Here is a 27,769-nt window from a genome sequence, read left to right on the forward strand (position 1 = left end):
TTTCAACTTCTTTCCATTTCCTCTCCAATTGCCAATTTCATGGTATAAATTTGAGACCAACAAGTGGTCCCAAGCTAAAGTCCTCCCTCATGCCACATTCAAAATTATTGTCCTCATAATATTTACGTGGACCTGTTTTTTATTTTTTATTTTTTATTTCAATTCGATTTTTTAGACTATTACTTTTCCCACCCTATGCCTTTCCTTGCGCGCCCTATTTTTTTCTTTCAATTTTACCCCTGGTCTGAATTTCGTTTTCCAGATTGCATTGTTAGAATTTTGCAGATGTTTCCGAATTTAAAAATCCAGAATAATGTTTTACCAGAACTTTTGCAATTTTAATCTTCAAACTTCATAAAATAAAATGCAAATACAATAAAAAACAGAAATGAAAAGACACAAACATAAAAACAACTCATTTTATTAATATATGCACAATACATTACAATAATTTTCAAGCTTTTTAAGCTTATTACATAAGATCCTAAATCTATTTATACTCTTAACTTATTACATAAGCAATACCGGTGGCTCCAGCCATCGATGGAGAGGAAAGAGGGGGGAGGAAAGAAGATGTCGGGGAAGAAGAAACCAATGCTGCCTGATAGGACATACCAGTAGCTTTGGTGTTGGTGGGGAGTCAGAGGGGGCACATGGGCCTCTAGGGAACAAGAGACCGTGATGGTCAACATGACACCCATGCAAACCAACCTCACACCCAGACTGACCCCTTCCCTATTGACCGATCATATGACCCCTGATGGATTTCCAAAGAGGCCTTTTTGTATGAAAGGCCAACGATGGAAACACATCGTTCTAGAGGATAAGAGGAGAAAGAAGAAGGTGTACAAATGTTTGAGGAAATGAACCATATTTATAGCTGAGGGAGATTAAAAAAACGTGGGGAAGCCATCAATGCCGGTCAAAAAATGTGTAGAAACACGTTTTTCAACTTGACCACCGTCTAAAACGTTTTATTTGTGGTGCAGACCACCAGGTAAAAGTTTCTGGTGTAATCCGGATTTCATATTCTAGAAACATACGATACTGGGGTGAACAAAGGGAAACTTGGGACTTTGAGTATGGTGAGGGTTGGTTCGGATTTTAGAATCCGGATTTAATCAGCATTTGATTCTTTTGTGTGTCCCACATTGCACCGACAATTTTTGTGGTCCACAACGCCCACATACCTCTATAAATAGGGGTCCCTGTTTTCATTACAAGTAAACTACATCAGACAAAAATACTGGAATTCCCTGGCTTTGATTCGAACACCAAGCTAGCGGCAGTCTACTACAACGGTGGAACACCACCCCATCTGTTTAGGATTCGAGACGATGTCACCCTCTTCGGGCTGAAGGATGAGTTGGATCAAATTAACCACAAAGACACGAGAAGGGTGGTCAAAGTTTTTTTTTTTTTTTTGAACAAGCAAAAATGGAATATATATTAAAACTCAAAGAGAGAAATCAAGCACAAGGTGTGCTAGAAAAATCTCAACAGTATACAACTACATAAACAACAGTGAAACAAACAGAACAAACTAGAATATCGATGTCCATTGTCCGACTCAGCCGGATCTCTTCGCTTCAACCGGATGAAACTTAAGAACGACGACAACGTGCGAACCATGTTCTTTGTCTTTGGTCAGCACAGTACAAGAGGACCGATCGAGTTGGACACTTCGTTAGTTAGATCTGCTGAACAAATTCTGAAAAGTTTGCACCGGACCAGGAACTACGAAGAGATTCGGGCTCTGTTGAAGGGACCAGAGGAGGAAGAAGTTAGTTTATATGATCCGTGATAACGTGCTATGTTTTACTTAATCGCGTGTTTTATGTTGTTTTAATTTCCTGTTAGTTATGTGTTGTTGAATTAAGTTGTTGTATTATGTTTTGAATAATATATATATTATTTAAACTTTCATTATGTTTTAATTTACGTCAAATATGTTCATTTATTTGATAAAATAACCAAAGATATGATTTTCGGATTACGAAATCCGGATTCGCCTAGGGGTATGTGTGTTTTGGAAAACGAAATCCGGAATACCTCAACATATGATTCTTTTGTATGGACCACATTGCACCAGGAGTTTATGTGGTCCACAACATCCAAGGACCTCTATAAATACATCCTCTCCAGTTTTCAGCTTCAAAACCATCAAAACACACAAACACACCAAAGAAAACCATGCAAATTTTTGTCATTAAGTTGAGGATCTTTCTCAGCGGTCACAAATAGATGAGTTAGCTCCCTATTTGACTGCATGATGAAGATCCTCAACATGCTGTCAAAAATACAAACAAGCACACCAAAGAGAGCATGCAAATTTTTGTCATTGTGCTGAGGATCTTTCTCATGTTGTTTTAAATATATAGATCTCTATATAACAACATGATGAAGATCCTCAACATGCTGTCAAAAATATATAGATACTCCTTGATGCCTCCTTGATAGATAGATAACTCAAAAATATTAAGATATTGCTATGAGTTAGATCTTGCTGCCTACCAGATGAATATGTCATTTGGCAAGGCATCAGGATCTAACTCAAAGAAATCCTCTTGAAAACATCTTCCCAAAAGATTCATCATTTCTGTTATTATGGTTTTTTTTAACTGTTTATTTGTCTTATGTTGCTTCAATTTATGTTATGTACCTTTGTTCTATTTTTTTCCAAGACATTTGCAACGAAAACGATCCAAACAAAAGGGTCAGATGCAGTTCGAACTTTAAAATCCGGAATAGCTTCATGCATTCCGGATTATAAAATCCGGAAATCCTCAGTAACAATTTGGCCGGTGACGTTTTACCAAAGGTTATGCCGGTTAGTGGAGTTTTAATACGTTTTTTGGACGGTTTTGAATGAAAAACGTGTTTTCCTTGACTTCCAAATTACCTATGACTTGTTTTAGGCTATAAAAAGGCTTGGATCTTCAACATTTTCCTTCATTCTTCTTTACCCTCCTTTCTTACATTTTCTTCAATTTTTTTTTTTTTTTATAAATTTTTTAGGTAGATTTTAGGAGTGTTAGTGGTGTCATGGTCATTGTTGACTGCTCATACGACCTCTGCAATTGCATTGCAGCTTATGCGGAGGTCGTATAACGGTCAACAGAGACCCTTGACATCAAAGAAATACACAAAATATTCATATCGTATTTGTCTGGATTATATATTCCGAAAACACTAACAATTTGGTCCGGATTACGTAATCCGAACCAGGGGTATTTATGGAATTTTTGCAGAGCGCGCGAGAAGGCAACAAAGTGGGAAAAGTAATAGTCGATTTTTTATCTATTAAAAAATGATGACAAAATAATTGGGCTTGGGCCCAACTATCGAAACTTTGAGTTCTTAATATTTACAATGTTTAGAAAGGAAAATTGTATGGAAAAAAAGAGGGGTAAAGCTATATGTGTAAGCGGTTTCAACAAAATCGACGAAATCGAAAAACTAAATTTAAAATTAAAGTTGTCCGATATTTTATAATTTGGTCAAAAAATTGAATCAACCTGAGGAAAATCAAACTAAAATGTTTTAGCTATCGGTTTTCAATTGTAAAATTCAATGAACCGATAAGCTGAACCAATAAGTTTACTGTGCGTACTAAACTCACATTGACTTAAACCAGATCCAACATTTTATTAAAACCCTTACACTAAAACAACAAACAACCAACATTTGCACAAGTGTACTAAGGTTATGTTTCACATTTCTCAATTTGTATTCCTTCAATGGGAATATACCGATTATAAATATTGTATGTGTACTTTGACTTATCTATCATGATTAACTTGATTTTTCTTTAATTATTTTTACGTTTTTGTCAAGTAATCAAATATGTTTTTAATTATTTTCGTAACTCTATGCAAGTTGAAAATTTAAAGGTACTCTGATGTACTAGTGCTTTTGAATGTGTTCAATCTTTAATAATTTGTTGGTAAAATTGAACAAAAGTTATTATCTTCTTAATTGCATTTTTAGGCAAACTAGTCAACTGAACCGAATCAAACAAAATATGACTAGTTTAGTTAAAATCAAACATATGTAGATAGATTTAGTCGGTTTTAATAATTGTTTTTAGTCCCCTCAAAAAAAAAAAATAATAATTGTTTTTAGAGAAAACCAAACGGAACCGTTATACATATCCTAGGTAAAGCAACAATATTTTAAATAAGTGTAATAAATAGAAATAGAAAGAAAAGTAGGAAGATTAAAATCTTGTTTTTTTTCTTCTTCTTATAATTGAATCAGAATGCTATATACTAATAAACACTTACAAAACGAATGCTCAATTAATTTGTTTGCCTCAGAAAACAAAAATCTAACAAAGGATTTTACAAAGTTGAAAAAGCCATAGTGAGGTGTGAAACCAAAGATTGAAATCCATTCATGCAATCATGTTGCTTATGGGATAAAATAAAGGAGAGATTCTTTTTTGTACTCATTTTAGAATACATACAATCTTCTTGGGACCGAATCAATTAAAAATACCACTTTACGACAGAGACAGAATTTTGCAGCCCCATCCTATACCCTTTTCATATCAACAAATAATGTTTAGAGTAACGATATTTATACAGTTATTTTATGATAAATTTTAAAACAACTTTCTTTTTCTTTTTTATTGGTCATAAACAATAAAGATAGAAAGAGAACGAGAGAGCGAAAAACATAATAAAAATATAAGAGAAAGGAAATGGTTGTACAATAAACAAATCAATGAACTGGTTACACACACAGGTATATATGTGTGTTTGTTTATTTAAAAACACATATGTGTGTGTTTTTATTTAAAACGTGGGAGAAACGGAGTGGCTAAAAAAACAATAGGTTTTTTCTAGATTACCTTCGAAAAATGATGGGTAATTTACCCACCAACCAATCATAATGAGCAATTTATTGGTGGGGTCAAGATAGTTTATGAATACCACCTAAAAAGGTGAATGATTATTGGTTGGGGTAAATTACCCACCATTTTTCTATGGGTACCCTAGTTGTCACCAAAATAATATATTAAACCAAATTCATGAACAATCAAAGTTAAATGAAGTAAAGGTGTACCAACAATGGGATTTGGAAAGGTAAGGGATTTGGATCCATTAAATATGTAGTTAGAAGTTTGATTTATGGCTCATGTATACATGGTTGAGATGGGAGAATCCATTTTCTGCTTTATGACAATAGAATCCATCTTTTGTGTTCCATAGGTTCTTCCACGAAGATCAGTCACTGTTAAATGGTGGTAGGAATTTTGTACCGATATCAAGGTAATCGGAAAAAAATGAAGTAAAGGCGTGAGCCCCCAAAGCATAAATGTGGTTGAGTTGGGACACCCGCCAATATTTGAGAAGGTTCAAAGTTCAAATCCAGCCTACTAACATAGCATGCTAACAACTAGTAACATTTTAAAGTTTCCTCAAAAAAAAAACTAACATTTAAAATTCCGCTAATCTAACTTGATTGACGAAAGGTTATGGTGATATTTGATGTGTTGGATAGTTCATATTTAAATCACTTGAGACAAATGGAAACTTAAAAACAATATAAGAAATATGAATTTTACATATAAGTTTACTTTAAAGGAGAAATCAAAAGTGAAGATGGGAAACTTTTAGGAACTAAAAATTGAAGATATTTTTTAGATAGACTAAACGAAAAGTTAACATATTTATACTCAATTTTACCCTCTAGTAATCACTGTGAATACTACTTTCAAAACATGAGCAAATAGTCACTTTGGTCCCTGACTCTACACCTCGTTGTCACATAGGTCCCTAACTCAGGATTAAATACAAATAAGTCTCTGACTCTGCACTTCTGTTATCACTTTAGTCCCTGACGTTAAAAAAATCTGTTAAGTGATGATGTAGCGCATATGAGGTGTCACAGGGACCAAAGTGAAAGTAGAAAATGGTCACTTTGGTCCCTGAACCAAAAATCAATATTCCCAAATTGAATATCAAATTCCTAAATCCTTAAATCTCAAATCCCTAAATGTCATCTAATTCTCTCTTTTGTTCAAATTAATCTTCCATTAAACACAATTTATTGTTAGATCCCTAACTGTGCATACTTACTATCTGTTAGGTCCATGACAATTAATTAGCAAATCCATTAACATCTATTACTCTTGATTATTGTTATATTCACATGATAATTCATATATTTACCCCGTAGGTCTGAGCATACAATAATCAAGAGCTCAAGATATATTCAAATGATAATTCATTTATATTGAATTTCTTTTAACATAATTTCTAACTCAAAATTTGTTCTACTTACTAGGTACTAGTGCTACATCTATCAGAAGTTGTTTATGTTTCCAAGTTTATTATCAAATTTCTCACTTTAATTTATTCTTTCATGAGAAGCTAAAGCAACTAAAACATAAGTTCTTTAATGTAACTTAATAGCATGAATATGATATTTGATACTATTGAATCAACACCTTCTTGTACAAATCACCTTCTTCTACAAATCTGAATGTCGTTGTCTATGCACAATGTCTTAAACTATGGTAATAATAATCACAACATGCAACTTCAAGCCTGTGTATTTTAGCAGGTGAATTTATGCATTAGTTATGCACATCTCTCCACCAAAAATTGGATATTGTTGTTGAAAGTCACATAAAAAATCAAGCTATGACTTTAAAATACTTACAAATATTATAATTAAACACACGGTTCATAATTCATTTCTCTCTATATATGTAATCATGATGCCATTAATATACTAAAGGGAGAAAGAGGTAACATAACCACAACACTATGGCACTACTATAAAACTCCAAACCTTAGTCCAACATATCATTGCTTCAAGATCAGCTTTCAAGCCAAAAAGGTCCTTAACTGTCAAGGACCTAACTTTAATGAAATTTTGTGTTTACTGTCAGGGACCTAACTGATAGTAAGTATGCACAGTCAGGGACCTAATAATAGATTGATGTTTAATAGAAGATTGATTTTGAGCAAAAAAGATAATTAGAGGACATTTAAGGATTTAAGATTTAGGGATTTGATATTCAATTTGGGGATATTAATTTTTGGTTCAGGGACCAAAGTGACCATTTTCTATTTCACTTTGGTCCTTGTGACACCTCATATGCGCCACATCATCACTTAACAGATTTTTTTAACGTCAGGGACTAAAGTGATAACGGAAGTGTAGAGTCAGGGACTTATTTGTATTTAATCCTGAATCAGAGACCCATGTGACAGCGAGCTACAAAATCAGCGATTAAAGTGACTATTTACTCTTCAAAACATTATACTCAATTTACATTTATGATGGTAAAAAATACACAAATATATTTGATAAAAATGTAAAGAATTTTACAACATTATCACATTTCTTAATTTGCGTAAAAAAACACACTTCAAAGATCCTCTGAGATCCTAGGATAACAAATGAATGTATGGCATAGAAATAGGATGAAACCTAGGGGGACAAGAGAAACATTATCCACACTCTCCCATAATCTCTTGTTGATACTACTAGCTAGGGCTAGGCTAGCTAGCACAAACACATTAATGGCTCACATGACCACATGCCATATGAATCCAGTACTATGGTACCACCAACCATATATATCACAATTTGTCTTTTTGTCTCGTGATCTATCTTGTATCTTTCTTGTTTAAATCAAATGTGATGATATTGGTTAGTATGCTCAACACCTAAAACTTACTATACAAATAACGGTTGGATTTGCTGCTATAGCAAATTCACACAGTTTGCCGCAGTAGTAAATCTCAGCCATCAATCTATGATCTGACTGTTTCAATTTACAGCAAAGATTTTAACAATTTCATACAATGTCAGATCTTAACCATTCATTTTAGATCAGACGGTTTAAAACAGCTACTGCGGTAAACTGTATGAATTTACTACAACAATAAATTCAGATCCACAAATAACACTTGACAAAGGTAATTCAATAGAAATATTATCTCTCTTGTATATTTATACATGTGAGTAGTGGTAATGACATTATGTTTTAAACACTCTTTAACATTCATTTTTTTATTGGGTTAAATCAATATGAATACACTCAAAAAATGAAACTCACATAAAGTGATGATATTTGCATTGATTTCACTCAATAAAAAAGTAAATGTTGTGAGAGTGTTTAAAATAAAGTGTTGCTAGGATCGTAAAACTTTTATAAAAAATTAATGTTATACATATTTCTTATAAGAAATTTTAAATGTTACATTGCAGAACAGAAGAAGTAGTAAAATACCCTCCAGACATTGTAGAGAAATTCATAAAAAGAAAACTTATCTTTCATAAACAATGTTCAAAATTAGTACATTTTTCTAGAAAAAAGAATAGGAATAATCTTTTTGTTTTTAAAACAAATATCTTTTACGCATAAATGTAGAGACTAATCTTATAAGTTGGATAAGATTACAACAAATGATAAAACTCTCACAAATTTTTTTTACATTGCTACTCGAATTCAAAATCTCTGATTAAACTGATCATCAGAATTAAGTGCTTTTGCGTAGGATATGAAAACTCTAATGGATTTTTTTTTTTTAAGGGAACTCTAATGGGGTATATAACGTCATTAAAATGTCCATTAAAATACAGATGACACATGAGTGACACGTACTCTTTAATATATGTACAAGTTTTTGATGATGGTTTTATAGTTAATGCATACACGAATTTAGTGTGGAAGCCAACTCACTACTTAAGTGTTTCATAGCACCATTTCATTAATTCAGACTCTGTTTATAGAAACCAATACGTATGCATCCATTATGAATGTGAGATTGTCAACTCATTCTTAAATGATTTCTGAGAAAAGGACACTACGAAATACTTGGAAGTTAGAATATTCATATGTTTCTTTCAAAAAAAGGTTAGTTTACTTTTAATTTTTTGAGGCAATTTTTTTTATGCAAGCAAAGTTTTTTTATTTTTTGAAATGGCCAAAATGAATGAAATAATATTGAAAAATTCTATTAGAGGGAAAAGAAGTTACCACAGTCTACTTGAAACCAACACCAAACCAGTCTAGGAAAGAAAATTTCCTAGACAAAAGAAAAATCAAAGTTAAGTCATATTGATGGATGATAAAATATATATATATATATATATATATACAACATCATGGAAATTACCCTAAAAAAACATTATGGAAATTGTATATGAGGATTAGCTAGCATGATTCATCCAGTGGCGGATCTTGAGTTTTTTTTTTTTTTTGGTGGTCAGTTTTTGCTTGAATTCAGTGTAGGGGGGCGGGTTTGATTCCTCCTCAAGAACATATTTTTAATAAAATTAAAAATATGACATAATAGAAATATAAAAATGAGATGAATTAGGACTCGAACACACAATAACTAGAAGAAAATCATACTGCCTATCCACTATCCACTATGATAGAGGGAAACTTGTGTAACTGTTATGCCAGATATTGCATATATAGAAAAATTGGGGGACCATGGCTTCCATAGATCTTAGAGAAGATCAGCCACTGGGTTCATCTCTACTAGAGTACGAGCAATTTCATTTATCTGTCTCCTAGTAAATTAACACAAGAATTTTAAAAGATGTGGGAAATCTAATAATATGGCATAATACAATATTTCTTTTACTAAATAACACTAGTTTATTATTTATTCACCGGTTAATTTATTTATTTTCCTTAACCTATTTGAGGTTGACTTAGTGGTTGACTTGTGATCTTGTAGTGTGATCCTCTCAAGGTCTCAAGTTTGATTCTCCATGATGCCAATTTCGATGGACAAATCCATATAGAGCTTTACTCTGGCTTTAAATGGGTCCCCACAAGTGATGGTGGGATTGGTCCCCTCGAATTAGTCGGCCCTTGAATCGGATACCGAGTTTTAAAAAAAATGTATATTTTCTTCTTCTAATTTCTTATGATTATATAAACAAAGGTGAAGAAGCGATGAATTTTTTGTTATAACAATTCCTATATTTCGATCTAAAATTTGATTGGGTCATTTTTATTTTTAAGACTAATTAATTAAATTATTTTTCGACCAAATAAACTAGATTTTATGAGGCTGTTTAAAAAAAAAAAAACTAAATTTTATGAGGTGTTAAATTAAGACTGAGTCTATATTTTTTTGTGACGTCTGGGGTTAAAACTCTGGATCTTGTATATATTATGCATTGTTCTTATCAATTGAGGTAAGCTCACGGGAACTAAGATTGAGTCTATTTAAGACATGATGAAGTTGACCTAGACAAGTAAAATAAAATTATAAGATGATTATTGATTATAAATACGAATTTAAAAGTAAAATATTGAATATTTGAAGTATTTTAACAAGATGAATGCTAACAAGTGCTCCTAGGGTGGTTAGGTCGCACATCACCTATAAATAAATAAAATATTGAATATATTAAAAATGTAACTCATTTTTTTTTTTTTTTTTTTTGTTAGGTTGCCTAATGGCTAGAATTCACCTTATAAGATGAATAAATAGGGTGTTCGGGGTTCGAACTCCAACCTCTACATATAATAATGCATTGTCCTACCAACTGAGCTATACTCACGGGACATGTAACTCATTTATCTATTGCCTACAAATGTAACATCTCTCTTATGGTTCTAGAGCAATGACATGTTGTTCTCAATATACTCCTCTGAACTTCCCAACAAAATATTCATGAATACTCATTTTTGTGTGGGACTAAAACTAAATATTTGTTTGGGACAAGAGGAGCAAGTAGTCCTCATTTCAATCTCTACAATCAAACGCATTAATTCACAGTGGACACCAATTATAATTCTTTATCGGTTTATATTGCCAACTCATGATTCACTAGCTGTGTGTTCATATATACAAACATGCACTAAATATGCCAACTCATTTATAAGCAGTTTCATTACATAAGACATGTCACAATACACTCAAACATTTGGATATTTTCACCTCCAAACCGCTTAAAATATTCTATTTTTTTGTTGTTTTTATAATTTTCTTTTCAAAAAAAAAATGTTAAAGGTTAAAAACACCAAGTATTTGTGCTTATCAGCAAAAGTTTGTGGGGGAATTAATTACTTCTAATCAATCTATGTCTTCCTTTATTTCATTTGATTTAGACTGCTGAATTTTGATTTAACATCACAAATGTTTGAAAATGCTACTTTTTGCATGACAATTAATTAAGTATAAAATTACTAATATAACATTAATGTATGTTTGAATTGACGATGATTTTAAAAAATCGTAATTGTTCTCCGTGATTCTTGCAAATATCTTTTTTTTGTCCGCTTCAAAGTTTTCTGTTCTAGTTATTCTTTTTCACGTGGTCTAATTGTTAGACTTAGACATTAAATATATTGAGAAGTGAAAAATCGAGAATTCAAACCCCTATTTTTACATATCAATATCCAACCAATCTACGGTTACAAAACAAAGCATGTGTTTTTTAACTAAAACGTTGCTGTAGTTTTATCAAAGTCACTGTCTATCTTACTCTATTTTATTTTACTTTAAGGAAATATCTTCAATTGCTAAATTAATTAATAAATCGAGTAACAAATATGGTTTGTTTGACTCACTAGTCAAGAATACAGATATGTTTCAAAAATCCGAATCGCTTTCATTCTTAGTTTACATATTTGACCCAATTAATAGAGTTGAATGGTATATTAATAATCATAGAAATTTTAAAAATAATTATTTTACAAAGTTTTATCATCCTGCCACTTTCAATATTATCTTTTGACAAAAATAAAATTTATTTTCTAAAAACGTATATTTATATAGTAATATTTTGTTGAACAATCAAAAATGGAATGTTTAAATTATATAGTAATATAATAAATTAAATGTTTAAATTAAAACTAAAATTAATTGATCCACAAATCCTAACTCAACTGACAAAATGCCGAAATTGTGAGGTCGGATGCTATGACCGAGGTTCGAATCTCGGTACCTCCACTTATGTGTGTGAGTTTATAATGACTTTGCCATTTCGTCTATCTATCAAAAAAAACTAAATTTAATTGATATGCACCAAACTTTCTAAAACTAAAATGAAAAACAAACTACAAGACCTTTTAGATCATAATCCAAGGTCTCAACCATCGATTCTTTAAAGAAAGGGGTCTCTCATCATTCAAAATTCGACGGAGAAATAAATAAAATATGATCAATAAATTAGATTAGATTCGAATTCAGATCCTCTCATACAATTCTACTAAGGTATTTTAAATTGAGACGAAATTGCAATCGAAACGCTCAAGTAATCGAAAATAGAAAACTATTTTAAATATAACCGAAAATAGACAATACTTGGTTACATTTCAATGAGTTGAACATTCCGTTTCTGTTTGATTTTTAAAATATATTTATACGTTGACATTTTAATTCTTTTATAGACATCAAATAATAGTTCTCAGTCAAACGCGACTCAAATTGCATTACCTCAATGGAAGGCAAGTAAAAAAATTTAGGTCAAATTACACTCTTAGTCCCTTAACATATTTAACATAATAATTTAACCATTTATAATTTTTCACGTCATTTTTGTTCTTTTGATCCGTTTGCATATAAATTTCCTAGAATCAAACCTAAAATTCATATGAAAACATGTGTTTTTGAACATTAAGAGTATATATCGAAATGAAACCATAAATTTGAATCATAAAAATTCTTATGTAAATTGATCAAAATGGTGAAAACAACGTAAAAAAGATAAACGACAAAATCTTTATTTGAAATTAAGCTAAGATATTTTTGGTGTAAATCGGATATCCTCTCCATACATGACTACAAAGACTAATCATTCGAGTATTGTGGGACCCAAATGAGCAGCAAACTCTCCCTAAGAGTTTTAACATCGCTGCATGCCCAAGACTAGATCCGAACCCAAAACTTTGGTTAAGCTAGAAGAGACCCGTGTCATCTCATATAAACGCTCTTGGGTAAATTAACTTAAGATATGACTAGAATAATTTTTTACCTAACTTTTTTTATATGAAATATTAACAAGTCTTATTTTGTGTTTGCTGAGGAACTCTTGGTCCTGCTTAGGAGCCACCCTACCCCATCATCTCACCAATTCTATCTCCCAACCAAATTCCAAAGCCCCAAAAAAAACACAAATCCCAATTTTCAAAGGTACAAAGAAAGTGTAACAAACAACCAGAGAGACACAACACAACACATAAAATCAAACTTAAAATACTCTCTCACACCCCAAAAACACACACACTCTGTTCTGTTCTGTTCTGTTCTGTCATAAACTATGGATTTTTGGACTTCTTCTCTCCCTCTTGATGATGAATTTGAAAAGCTTGTAATTCGTATGAATCCACCAAGGTAACAAAAACATGTTCATGTTTTGTTAATGTTTTTGTTATGAAAATGAATTGAATTACATGTTTTTTTGTATGTTTTTGTATTTTGTGGCAGAGTAACTGTGGATAATACTTCAAGCAGAACAACAACTTTGATAAAGGTTTGAAATTTAAACCTTATAAGATTTTAATCTTTGATGAAATTCAAAAGGGTCATTTTAGTTTAGTTTATAAATAATTTTCATGTGAATTTTGTGTAGGTTGATAGTGCTAATAAACGTGGTAGTTTGTTGGAAGTTGTTCAAGTTCTTACTGATATGAATCTCATTGTTAGAAGAGCTTATATTTCATCTGATGGTGGATGGTTTATGGATGGTATGCTATACCTACCATTTACAATAATTCTTCATTTTTTCATCAAATAATTTAATCACCATTGTTTATTTTTAATATTTTTTGATAAAAATATTAATTCTTCTAATCTTGTTTTTCATGTGTTTTTTGTTGTTGTCATTTTTATATTTTTCAGTTTTTCATGTTACTGATCAAAATGGGAAAAAGATTCTTCAAGAAGATGTTGCTGATAGAATTCAACAGGTAATAGATCTGTGTAATATTCATCGGACATTAGTTTTTGATTTTACATTTGTTATGATTGTAATTTAGGAGTGAAATTAAGATTTTAAGTAAGTAATTGATATTTTTCTTATTTTATCGTCATATAAAGCGTATCGAATTATGATTAATCAAAGCATATTTCCATGATTCCCGGTCCGCGACAGCAATAAATCGGTCTCAAAAGTCCCTGCAACGACATCGCAACCACAATTGTGGGCACATTTGCCGATTTTACCACAATATAAAAGTTGATCACAATTTAAAACCATGATATTGTTTATATTACTCTTCCTTGAAATCAATGCTCATGTAATATCTTTGTGCTGGTCAATTTTCAATTTTTATCAAACTATTCAGTGCTTTTTGATTGGAATAGGATGATTTTGTTAATGATTTTTCAATAAATGCATGATTTTGTTTATGATCTTTCTTTTCAATAAAGTAATTCAACAACTAGATTGAAAAAGAACGAGGACAAAACCAGAACTAGTATTTTTTTTTATTTTTTTTTGAGGTACTTTGTTCCAGAACTTGAAGGCTGTATATTATTATTAAATCTGTACTAATAACAATTTTTGGTTTTCTTGTTCCAGTCACTCGGTCCAAGAGTCCGTAGCTTTCGATCCGTGAGAAGATCTGTCGGTGTTCAAGCTGCTGCGGAACATACAACGATAGAGCTAACAGGACGAGATAGACCAGGATTGCTTTCAGAAGTCTTTGCAATTCTTGCTGACCTCAAATGCAATGTGGTAGCAGCTGAAGTCTGGACACACAATTCAAGAATGGCGTCTGTCGTTTACATCACCGACGACACAACAGGATTGCCTATCGACAATCCTGACCGCCTTGCCAAGATTAAGCATCTTCTGCTTTATGTGCTGAGAGGAGACATTGACAAGAAGAATGCAAACACTGCTGTTTCGTTTTGTTCGACTCACAAGGATAGGAGGCTGCATCAATTGATGTATGCTGATCGCGATTATGACATATATGATGGAGATTATTCTTGCTCAACAAATGATAGAAACAAGCTCAATGTAACTGTTGATGATTGCATTGATAAGGGATATACCGTCGTGAATTTGAGGTGTCCAGATCGACCGAAGTTACTATTCGATACTGTGTGTACTATCACAGACATGCAGTATGTTGTGTACCATGGAACTGTCAATGCTGAAGGACCAGAAGCATATCAGGTTTGTCATTCATGTTCTTGTAATTGGAATCTAGTTAGTTTAATACTTGTCTGTTTGTCCTGACTTATTTTGAGCTTCTCTTTTCCTTAAAAGAAGACGTTACACGGAACAGTATTTTAAAAAGATCTTATTGAAAAAGAGCTTATCTTTAACGTAAAACTAGATACAAGGAACTTTTTAGAAAGTAGTTGAGAGAAATTTTTTATATCCAGTAGAAGACCTTTGCTAATTTTATTATTAATATTTAACTCAAATTCGATCATTCTATCAGGGAAAAAAAATCTTTTAAGCTAAAATATAACGATAATTATTGTTTCTAAAGCTCTTATCTTTAACTTTAATTTTGAAGTAGCTTTTGTTGCCAAAATAAGGTAGGGCAAACGGAGCTAATATTATACTTTGATTGTATTTCATTTCAATTTGTTTGGTTGAAAAGCTTATTCTGACACATCCTTTCTACCAGCTTATTAGTCCATCATTCAAGTTATCATTAAATTTCATTAATGTGTTTTGCTTTATTTTACAGGAATATTATATAAGGCATGTGGATGGATATCCAATAAGTTCTGAAGCAGAAAGGCAAAGAGTGATTCACTGCTTGGAAGCTGCTGTCCGAAGGCGAACTTCTGAGGTATTCCCTCCGTTCCAAATTAATGTTTTAGCAAAAGTAAAAAATTATATATATTAAGCGCCACTTTATCGTTCTAACACATCATTAATTATATCTTTTCAAAATTTTCTCATTAATTATTTACAGGATATGTAGTTTGTATTGCAACTTTTCATTAACTAACGACATTATTGAGCATGCATTTATCAATAAAGAGGGTTAATTTAGAACAACTATATGTTTATTAACCAATTTGCCATTTTTTCTTAATATTTGTGTAGAAACCTTAAACGACTCTTAATTTGGAATGTGAGTACTACACATGACATGGACGCTATTTCACAACTTTTTTTCGATCTGTTTTTTTGTGACAAAGTTAACTTGTATTTGATATAGGGCGTAAAGCTAGAACTTTCTGGTGAAGACCGAGTTGGTCTTTTGTCTGATGTAACTCGCATCTTTAGAGAAAACGGCCTTTCAGTTTGCCGCGCTGAGGTCACGACAAGAGGTTCCCAAGCCATGAATGTTTTCTATGTCACTGATGTGTCCGGAAATCCAGTTAAGAGTGAAACAATCGAGGCTGTTCGAAAAGAGATCGGGTTGACTATACTGCGTGTAAAAGACGATCCATGCTTAAAGTCTCCTACTCGGGAGAGTGGGAAATTCTCTTTACGTGATCTCGTTAGGTCGAGATCCGAGAGGTTTCTTTACAATCTAGGTCTGATGAAGTCTAGTTCTTGAAGTATCAATAATGTCGTGTTTGTGAATAGTAGCTTTTAGTTTCAACTAGAAGTTAGACTGCTTTGAAACCTCACATTGTAGTGTTTTATGGTTGATCTTTCTAGATTTGGTTTCATTTTATGTTGTTTAAAGATTTTAGATTGTAGAGTTTTATCTAGGCATGTTTAATTGGGAATTTGTATATTAATGTGTCTGTGTCATATACTTGTTGTCTCTAAGCATTGTCAACACACACAGCACCAAAAGTTTGAAATAAGCTTCTCAATGAAAAAGAGAAATTAACTGCAAATGTTGGTAACTAGTATTCTAAGTAAAGTCTTTTTAGTGACACAGGATATAATTTCAAATCTCCTCATGCCACTTTTGTGCATGCAAGAGATCTTTACCACTCCATCCGGTCCGGTCCTATTTATAAGAGAAAGTTGGGTTAACAAAAGTTGATGCATCTGGTTAAAAATTCAGTTTAGATACATCAATTTTTGTTGACCCAACTTTTTCTTATAAATAAGACCGGAGGGAGTAGTAAGTAATATGCTAGTAAGGGGATTCAAACCTACATCAATCTATCTCTCCAAAAAAAGAAAACAAAAATGAGTGAAGAATGCATAGTAGAATCACAATACATGGTTTAAATTGTGTTATCTTCTCTTGAACTTGGATATGGTTTTGTTCTTTTGTGCCAAGAAGAAAATCACATGTTGTTGTTAGATATGACTCATAGTTTACTGATAAGTTATACCGAGTTTTACTATGTAAATCCTATGTTGGATTAATAAAAATGCACTACAATTGTATTGTAGTCGGAAATGTAGCATGATTGGTCAATTCCGTAATCAAATATCATGTTTTTTGTTTGTGTTTTCTCGTATGTTCTACTAATCGTTGAAAACCTAGATGTTGGATTATCCAATCCCTAATATTGGCTGCAAATGCTATAGTCACAATTATGGTCCTAAATTGCAACTGGAGTTACGCTGCAAACTTTGATATTTGACAAAATATAGGCAAATACGATCAATATAGTCGCAATCACAATTGCGATATCATTGCAAAGACTTCTAAAACCTTTATATCGCGACCACAATTGCGGTCGGACCACAATTTTGAAAAGCACATAATGTTAAAAACATGGCATGTTAATTCTGTAAGTTCTACTACAACAATTGACCTATGTTAGTCTATATAGAGACATTTCATTAGGAAACAGCTGGAAAGAGGGGGGTATCATGTGGTACCCTGATGTACCACTATCACGTGTCCTTTGCCTTATGTAAAAGCTCATGTAGAATCTTCAAATACAGTTCTTGTTGGATTGTGATGTTTCTTAAAGCTACCACACGTTTGGTTCAGAGAAAAACTACACTTTTTTTCTAGGGCAAACGTGTGTGGAAAAATGTGCAACTTAATCTACAATCACATATTTTTGTAGAAAGAGTTGATATATAATCCAAAGAGGCTGGAATTGGTTCAGTGAAACTTGTTTTCTTTTATGCAACTTGGGTGTATTCATGCAAATAAATTATGTGCAATGAAATGATTTTTCTTTCAAGTTGTTTTTCACATTTGATATATCTAAGTTTAAAATATAAGTCGTCTAATCTTCATTACTTCCTGCAATGAATTCTTGATATTGCGACAAAAGACAATTTGTAGCCAGAACTTTTATTTTCTTAATTAAAAATTGAACAATATAAAAAATGTTGTGTGTGATATAGGGGTGCTGATATTCAAATCTATTAAAATAAACCAAGACAAACCGATAAAAAAAAAAAAAAAAAAACACAAAATGATTTAATCTCCACTTGTCTATAAAATCAGTTTTATTTACAAACAAAAAGTTATCATTTTAGTTAGCTGTGTTATTCTATTTCTATGTAGAAGAACACGATTTTAAGATTCTTTTTAACTTTATTCACTCAAAAAATGTTTCATTCAAATTTGATTTATGAAGTTTAAAATATGATGTCTAATATTCATTCAGTGATTGTAATTACTTTCTACATTGCTTGCAATACTAGATATTGATGTGAGAGCAAAAAATTATTGCATTAGTCCTGATGTGTAGTCAGGGTGTTTGGTTCATGTTTGGCAATGCAATCACATTCATCAACAAGACACATGGTGAACACTTAACACTTAGATAATAGATACAAACATACACTTTAGTGTGATGTCAAATCCAATGCAAAAATAAACAAATGTTTCATCTCAAGATCAAGATATTAGTCATGGAGATCGATATATTTTTAAACAAAAAGATATCATTTATAGGGACAAAAAATATATTTAATCCTTTTATTTAATTAAGTATTTACATCCAGAACACCATAATCCTAATATACTTTTTAAACTTTGATCCACTTATCAAATATTGAGTCAAAAAGAAAGTATGGTTTATTTTTATCATTAAAAATAAAAGGCTAGCTTAATTGCACTTTTGGCCCCCCTATCTTTTCAAAAGTTGCGATTATGATCTCTAACTAACTAAAATACAAAACAACCCCATATGTATTGAATATTTGACAGTTTTGGCCCCCAAGACCACTTTGACTTAGTCTTCGCTTACGTGGCACCCACAATAGTCGACACGTGGCACCTCATTTAAGGAATGTGAAAATCTTGGGGCCGAGGTTCATTTGTAGAGTTGAGAAAGGCCATATATCCTTTTGTATGATAAATTGATTGATAATGTTTAGACTTTTACTTTTTCAATCCTATTTATTTCACACGCGTTCTGTAATTTTACAAAAATGTTCATGTGGTTTTGGATTATAAAATTCAAACACATCCAAACTGTGTTCGGATTTATAAATCGAAATATGCTTATATATAATCAACAATCAAGATCTCTCTCATTTCAGAAGTTTTGAATTTTACTTTTAAAAACAATAATAAAAACAAAGTAAAAAAATTATAAAAATCTGTCAAATAAAATCATAAAAATATCACAAATTTTTTTAAAAATCAAATATAACTAGTGAATTTTTTTTTCTTCGAATTTTTCTGAAAATATAATTTTTTTTTTTGGTTAAATAGGCTAAAGAAATTCACCTTAAAAATATGATTTTTTTTCTGAGATTCGAACCATAACCCTTGTAATGCAATATCCGTTACCAAATAAGCATTTGCACGTTAGTACATATTTTTGTATTTTCAATAATAATAATAAAAATAATAAGTGGAGAATGAGGTAATTTAGCGTCACCTGAAATGGCGCTAAGATTGTGTAGCACCGTACTTTCAGTTTCTGTTGTACGTACAAATCATTGTTCGAGGAAACCCACGTTCAGAAGTGTTTCTGCTCCTACCAATACTACAATTAGAATGTCTTCAAGTGAAACAATCCCTTCAACTTCTTCAACCTCCAACGTCATTGATTCTCATCTACACGTTTGGGCTTCCCCTCAAGAGGTAACAAAAACATATCAATACTTTCTCATAGTTTGGTTAATTCTTCTTTACACCAATCCTCAAACATTGTTCATTTATTGATTATTGCTTTTAGTTTCGATTAATTATATTATTAGCTAAGTTATTTTGAGTTTAAGTGGTTAATAAGCTTTAATTAAGATTGAATTGAACGAGTGAACCTTAGTTCCATCACTGATTAAAACAATCTTTGGCTTCCAGCCGAATTCTGGAGTATTGGGCCCGTTCTCGTGGTAACCACATGGTTAAGGGGGAAAGTAACTATATTACTTACCTATTGTCTTTAAAAAGTTTTTTATTTTTATTTTTTAATTTTATATATTAATCAATAATTTTATAAATCATCGTATTCAAGCTGGGTGGTTGAGATTGAGAAAGCCTCAGGTATTTTGTGTGATAAGAAAGTACCACTTAAGTTGAGAGGAAAGTTGTATCGGTCAGCAGTCAAACCGACAATGTTGTATGATACAGAGTGTTGGGCGGTTGAGAGCCAACACGAGAATCAAGTAAGTGTACCGGAGATGAGGATGTTGTGCTGGATGAGCGGTAAGACTACACGGGATAGGATTAGGAATGACACCTTTAGGGAGAGAACGGGAGTATCACCTATAGTAGAAAAGTTGGTAGAAAATAGGCTTAGATGGTTTGGGCATGTACAGAGAAGACCTGTAGATGCCGCCGTATGAAGAGTAGATCAGATGGAGGAGAGGGCATGTAGAGAGAAGATCCGTAGGTGCCGTCGTATGTAGAGTAGATTGGATGGAGGAGAGTCAGGTCAAAAGAGGTAGAGGAAGACCTATGAAAACTATAAGAGAAACCATTAGAAAATATTCAGAGGTCAATGAGTTGGATTCAAATATGGTTTATGATATAGCACTATGACGTAATTTGATCCATGTAGCCGACCCCACTTAGTGGGATAAGGCTTGATTGTTGTTGTTTAATTAATTTTACGTTTATGAATCAAAACTTTAATAAAAATTTTGTAATCCAAGTGGTTGGAACTTGGACTAAAGTGGTTAATAAGATCAAATCAATCTGGAGCACCCAAGTTCGATCGTAGTCGGAACAATCGTTTAGCCAGAATGTACTTACCTCTCGACTGAACTTCGAATTACTTAGAGCCGTTCCCCCTAGTAACCAGAGGTTTAAGGCAAAATAAAAGACTTTTTTTTAGACTACATACTGTTGTTATGATTTGGATAAGGTTATTTGTTCATATAGCACAAGCATTGACCTTTTTTGTTTTGTTTTTTGAACATTAAGGCTAGTAAATTCCCTTACTTTCCTGGACAAGAGCCCAATTTACCAGGAAATGTAGATTTTCTGCTCCAGGTTTGTATTTCAGTCTCTTTTACCATTTTTGAATGATTTTTTGTCTCTAAAATTTGGATATTTGTTTTCAAAAAGTTTTTAGATACTTATTCTGGTATGTTTCAAATGTTGTCACTTTGATTCACGGTTTTAAGTAGTGGCCGCATCGCAATCTTTACTATTGCAAAGAATTACGGACAAATGCGACCGATACAAGCTCGATTACAGTTGCCTTTTGGTTTCGGCAACATAAAAAATCGTTATATTATGGCCGAGATTGTGGTCGCAAACCGTTTTTTTAAAACCCTGCTTTCATTCATATAGATTAAGATTGCACATTGCGATGCAGGCTCCTCAAATCCTAATTGCTTAAGGCTACTTACATTGAATTTGATTCTGATTATATTTTTGTTATGTGTAATGGATACTATGGTACCAAACTTTTATAGTGCATGGAAGAAGCAGGAGTAGATGGTGCACTCATTGTGCAGCCAATTAGTCATAAATTTGATCATAGTTATGTCACAAGGTATATGTCTTCAACTTTTTTTTCCCAATTTGATGGAAGAAAAACCCAATGATTTAAGCTATATTTGGATAAACAGCTTAATTAAGTGTTCATTGATGCTTATCATAAAAGTGCTTATATATAAACTATTTCTACAACAAAGATAAAATAAAGGTAAACTGTTTTCATGTATGCTATCAGCTATTTTCATAAGCTATACTGCAGTGTTTGTAGAAATATATTGAAAGCAGCTTATGGACGTGAAATATATGTTGTTTCCACAAACTCTCTCAAACAGTTACACAAGTACATATATCATTTGATAAATTCAAATAAGTCAACCTAAATAGCCTTCAGTGCTTTTGTTGCCGTTAGATAATACTGAACTGTCAGTAGGTGAAGATGCAATATCTAGTTTTAATATGATATCTCAGCATTTGATATGTATTCGTATTTCATGCTAGAATTGAACATATTAATTTATAATGTTATATGTATGTTATTATTCATGAGTTTGTTCGTTGGACAGTGTTTTAAAGAAATACCCGACCAAATTTATTGGTTGTTGTCTTGCTAATCCAGCTGATGATGGAAGTGGGCTTAAGCAGTTTGAACATCTTGTTCTCAAGGTCTGATGGTTCATTTTCATCTATCACATTATATGTAGCACCAGCGTTTTAATTGAAAATGTATCCAATGTCAGATACGTGTCAGAGTTTGACACCGAGACAAAATTAATACACATAGTTACATTCACTCAGTTATGTTCTGTCTCAGTGTCGTGTTCATGTCTTCAACAATGCTTCATCGATCACATGAACCAGTCAAGTTCTTTAGAAAGGGATTGATTTTTTTCTTTTTATTTGAATTAGGATGGCTACCGTGCTGTTAGATTCAACCCTTATTTGTGGCCATCTGGTGAAAAGGTATGTGACTTCTTTTCTTTTCAGACATATATCAGTCTGTTCATGGTATAAGCTGAAGAAATAGTATTAATTATATTACTTTGAAACCCATTTGGGGTTGGCCTAGTGGTTGGCTTGGGATCTTGGAGTTTGCTCCTCCAGAGGTCTCAGGTTCGATTCCCTCTGGTGCCAATTTCGGTGGGCTAAGTCCATACAGAGCTTGCTCTGGCTTTAAACAGGGCCCCCGCAAGTGGGCGGTGGGATTGGTCCCCTCGGATTAGTCGATTCTTGGATCGGATACCGAGTTTTTTAAAAAAAAAATTATATTACTTTGATTAGTAATGAAGTTTGTAATTAATAAATCTATTTTCGATTGTATTTACTTATAAGTTGTGCTTGTTTAGATTGATGGTGAATTTGGCAAAATCACGACATGCCACCGTAATTTTTTGCAAAAACTACACTTCAAAAATAACAATTAACAGCGCCACAATGATTTCGTCAATTCACCACCATTCCAAACATGCATTTATATCAACTTACATGAATAAACATCATAGGAAGGAAATTTGTAGGAATGATTTAATTATCGGGCTGGAAGATTGAAATCTGCAAGATCTTTCTTATGAATAAGTTCAGATGGAAGGATACCTAGCAAGGGAAGACCCTTCTGGATCAATTTTTTGTCGTGAGTTATATTCAAATGATCTCATTGCAGATGACGAATGAAATAGGAAAGACAATTTTCAAAAGGGCTGGGGAACTCAATGTAGCAGTTGGTTTCATGTGTATGAAGGTATTTTTTCCCCCTTTTATTTTAATCATGAGAATGTAATCTTAGCCTTGAATTTTTTGTTCAATCCACTTTTGCATGAGTATAATGAAACATAAATCACTTTACATTTAAATCACTTTTGGTCAATTCAAACAAAATCAATTTTTGTCTTTGCACAGCCAAACGCACTTACATCTTCTCTCCGACTTTTTACCTCAGAGAGTAATTAAATCCGTTTGATTTGTCCCTATTAGTTTGACAATGTATTATATGTGACAAAACATTAGAGAATAGAAACTGGTTAATATTATAGTTAACTTGAGTGACTAAGTAGGAGAAAAGAATTTAAGTTTACCGACAAAATTGGTGGTTAGTATATCAGAATGTTTATACTCGTTGTTATTGCCACCCTAATATACATTTGCTAGAACATATTTAATGAGTTGAATGATTTCAGGGGCTTGATCTGCATATTTCTGAAATTGAGCAATTGTGCACAGAGTTTCCATCAACGCTTGTATTGCTTGATCACTTGGCCTTCTGCAAACCACCATTGTATGCTAGCTATATAGTATTCATTGTTTCAAAGGCTGAGAAATTTACACTTACATGAATGATTTGAATACTATATTGCAGAAATGACAAGGAAGATTTTGTCTTTTCCAAGCTACTAAATCTAGCTAGATTTCCACAAGTAAGTGAAGCATACCTATATTGTTTTGTTAATTGCATGTTTCTGAATATGGATACAATTCTTTGATAGTAAGCAACCAACCATTTGGTTCCTTGAATGTCTTAGACATTGTCGCCGTAATTCCTAATTTGATTCAAAATTATAAAAACATTTATGAATGTGTCTTATATTAAGTTAGTTTGGTCCTTGAATGTTTCCTCACTATGTTAGCATAGTCAACAGAAGACACACTAAGAGATGTTTTTGAAGTTCCGATACATTCAAGGATTATAATGACACCGCGTCACACAATTAGGAACCACAATGACAATTTACTCAAATTTGTTAATGTAACATCGTTGAATGCCTGATCAAAGTAATCGTAGAATTTTTTTCTTCTTAAATACTGAAGCCTCTAGCATTAGGAATACTAAAATTTGAATTAATGATGACAGGTATATGTGAAATTCAGTGCTCTCTTCAGAGTATCAAGAACACAACTTCCTTATCTGGATTTGTCTCCTCTCTTGTCCCAACTTGTCTCTAGCTTTGGTGCTAATCGTGTAATGTGGGGCAGGTAACTTCCATACAGCAAAAATAGGAAAAAGGGTATACAATTTTGTTAAAAAAAATCATATTAAGCTTTTTTCAACCTTGTTGCTGTTGCAGTGATTTCCCATTTGTTGTTCCTGAATGTGGATACAAAGGAGCCAAAGAAGCAGTGCAGCTTATTGCTAATCAGATACCTTTGCCTTCTTCTGATTTAGAATGGATCATGGGTAAAACTGCTGCACAACTCTTCCATAGCCAGTTGACTGTTGCTAAGCATGAATGAGGTTGGGAATGTTACCTCTTGGTTGAGCCTTAGTTTTGGTTCGACTTTTCATGCGTCTGGCGCTGCTTTCACCGCAATTTTATAGAGATGCTCGAAACCAAACTTCTACTACACTTTTCACTGTGAATTTGGTGATACTTGACAGAAGCAAACTGTACTTAACTCTTTACTTACTTTACTTACAAACAAACTATCTGTTGATAAACACATTGTGTCATAGAACATCTTTTGGAGGTGAGGGTAAAACTGCTTAACTGGATTCAACTCCTACATTCTTCTTTATATGATTATATATTAGCAGAAGTTATGACTCGGAAGTAATAGAAAAGCCTCAAATTGTGTATACATAAACTAGAAAGTTGAGCGTAACGGAGTGGAAAGGAATGGAGCGAGTATAACGAATATTCAATAGTAAATTAGACTGCATCGTCGATTTAATTGGCCGAATTCACTTTGATTAATGTTCTTTTGTGCATTTTACTTGTATATTTCTTTAGAATCAGATTTCTTATCAAGAGATAACACGATTAAAGAAAAGGCAATGTGTTTACAAAACTCAAACAAAAGGCAATTGAAAAGCCACTTTCATTGAAGTTAGTTACACTGATATCACAATAAACACATGATTGAGAGACAACAAAATTCATTACAAAGACAAGATCATTAAACAAAGCAAAAGTCATCAAATGCAACCATTATGTCTGTGTTTGGCATCAACATTCCTCCTCTTCTTATTCTTCCTCCTCAACTTGTCAAAAGTAAATGCTCTCTCAAGCTGCTCCACTCTTTGTGTAAGAGATGTAAGAAGTGTTGTTTGCTTCTCATTCCTCTCAAATAATTGTGCCATCATTTCCATCATCTTCTCATTGTCCTCCATCATCCTTTTCAACATTTTTCTATTCCCTCCATCTTCTTCCTTATAACAATTCTCCTCCTCAAATTCATTTCCAATTCTACCCTCCTCTTCTTTCACATCTACACTTTCCTTAATTCCTTCCTCCACCAAACTTGTTCCCACACTCTCTTCCTTCTCTTCTACCTCCATCTTCTTCACATCCTCATTGTTCTCCTCATTCCCCAAAGCTTCAAATTTTTCACCTCCCTCATTCTCCTCCTTACACCCCCTATCTTCTTCCTCCATCTCCTCCTTCTTCCATAAAGCTTCCACTTTGTCACCTTCCTCATCTTCACCACCCCCCTCCTTCATCAAAAAATGATCTTCTTCTTTCACACATTTACCCTCGCTACCATCCTCATTCATCAAAGGTCCCATTTTTTCACCTCCCTCATTCTTCTCTTCACACCCCCTCTCTTCTTTCTCCATACAATTCACCTCACCATCCTCATTCACCAAAGCTTCAATTTTATTACCACCCTCATTCTCCTCTTCACACCCCACCTCTTCCTTCTCCAAACAATTCTCTTCAACCTCAACACACTTACCTTCACCGCCTTCAACTTCCTCTGTGGGACCCACCATTTGAATTTGATCAACAAATTCTTGAAGAACAATAGCCCTTTTGATAATCGACTTTCTCAAGTCCCTAAGAGCAGAACAATGAAATACTCTAACAGAATCCAACCTAAGAAGCAAATTCATAATTGTTTCAGCGATCCTTATCCTCTCTTTTTGCTCCTTTTTCATCATCTTCACAGTTTCTTCATCATTCACCTTCTTCTCAATCTCATCCAACTCCACTTTCATCTTCAACATCTTGTTCAAACTCTTCCTCACAAGAAACCCTCTTGCAACCTTCTCAATCTTCGTTGCTGAATTGGCTTTGTTTCTCTCTGATCCCACGAAATGAACCGGAATTGAAACCACCTTCGATGGTGATTGTGCTTTCTTGTTGTAACGAGGATAATTCCATTGGGTGCCGTACAAGGAAGAAGGTTGTGATGTTCTGTTGTTGTTGTTCAAATGAAACATGTTGTGTTAATGTGAAATGTATCTGTATTTTGTGATATATGTTGTTGGAAGAATGGTGAAATGAGATTTTATAAGGATTAATTGTCACCAATTTGGAACATTGACATGAATGTTCGAGAAGTTTCATGAGAAGAAGTGAAGAGAATAGAACAGAACCGAAGAATGAAATATGTTTAACTGTTTTGCTTGCGTGGCATCAGTGGGTCCCTCTACTTTTGTTTTTCATTCGTTCTAGATAACTGTCGAAACATCCCTTTAATAATAATATTTTAATTTTATTTATTTATGAATAAAAAATATCGTTACACTTTAATTTTGCAATGTATATACAATTTCTACGGATAACTCAATAAATTAACATGCATTATCTTTAAAACTCAGTAAATTAGCATATAAATGAGTCTTTTTATATAAAAAAATTATTTTCTATCATTTAAAATTATAATATCTAAATATTGTCCATGAAAGTATCATTGAAATAAAATTTAATGATTTTTCATAATTTTTATTACTAATAATAATGATTATTGAATATTTTTTAGAATTATAATAACTAGTATTTGTGGAACAATACTTAAGAAAACTATTATCGAGATATTGTATTGAAAAATGGTGGATAATCGTCTATTCAAATTTTTAAAATTTAAAAAATTATTGTTTTTAATAAAAAGTTTCTATATCAAAAATACTAGTTAGCATGACCCTGTTATGATAATATATATATATATATATATATATATATATATATTACTGAATGTCCATCTATAACCCTTCCACATGCTTGTAACTTCCATTAGTAAGTCCACTAGTAAGTGGGTTGTAATGTACTGACACACTTGTGAAGAGAATAGTAGAAAAGCTTTTATCTTCTTCTTTGATCTTGTACTTTTAGTTTATTTCATAACATGTTATCAGCACGGAGCTCTACC

At 32.6% G+C, this 27,769-nt stretch overlaps 3 protein-coding genes across 3 annotated transcripts; 2 read left to right on the forward strand and 1 right to left on the reverse strand.

Moving 5' to 3' along the window:
- Positions 1 to 13,004: 13,004 nt before the first annotated feature.
- Positions 13,005 to 16,760, forward strand: LOC11438294 (ACT domain-containing protein ACR4). Its single transcript, XM_003621709.4, has 7 exons — positions 13,005 to 13,328; positions 13,422 to 13,467; positions 13,567 to 13,681; positions 13,836 to 13,903; positions 14,518 to 15,120; positions 15,647 to 15,751; positions 16,127 to 16,760. The coding sequence occupies exons 1-7, from the start codon at positions 13,255 to 13,257 to the stop codon at positions 16,469 to 16,471; spliced, it is 1,356 nt and encodes a 451-aa protein (XP_003621757.1). The 5' UTR covers positions 13,005 to 13,254; the 3' UTR covers positions 16,472 to 16,760.
- A 2,863-nt stretch (positions 16,761 to 19,623) lies between these two features.
- LOC11438845 (4-sulfomuconolactone hydrolase) lies at positions 19,624 to 25,255 on the forward strand. Its single transcript, XM_003621710.4, has 10 exons — positions 19,624 to 19,882; positions 21,167 to 21,235; positions 21,664 to 21,743; positions 22,252 to 22,351; positions 22,595 to 22,648; positions 23,346 to 23,423; positions 23,860 to 23,957; positions 24,039 to 24,096; positions 24,531 to 24,652; positions 24,745 to 25,255. Exons 1-10 carry the CDS (start codon positions 19,682 to 19,684, stop codon positions 24,908 to 24,910), a joined length of 1,026 nt encoding a protein of 341 aa, XP_003621758.1. The 5' UTR covers positions 19,624 to 19,681; the 3' UTR covers positions 24,911 to 25,255.
- A 337-nt stretch (positions 25,256 to 25,592) lies between these two features.
- Positions 25,593 to 26,840, reverse strand: LOC11439303 (neurofilament medium polypeptide). The gene has a single exon (XM_003621711.3). The coding sequence runs from the start codon at positions 26,838 to 26,840 to the stop codon at positions 25,593 to 25,595; it is 1,248 nt and encodes a 415-aa protein (XP_003621759.1).
- Positions 26,841 to 27,769: the final 929 nt, after the last annotated feature.

This window comes from Medicago truncatula, chromosome 7, assembly GCF_003473485.1.
Source record: "Medicago truncatula cultivar Jemalong A17 chromosome 7, MtrunA17r5.0-ANR, whole genome shotgun sequence".
Classification (NCBI taxonomy): Eukaryota; Viridiplantae; Streptophyta; class Magnoliopsida; order Fabales; family Fabaceae; genus Medicago; species Medicago truncatula.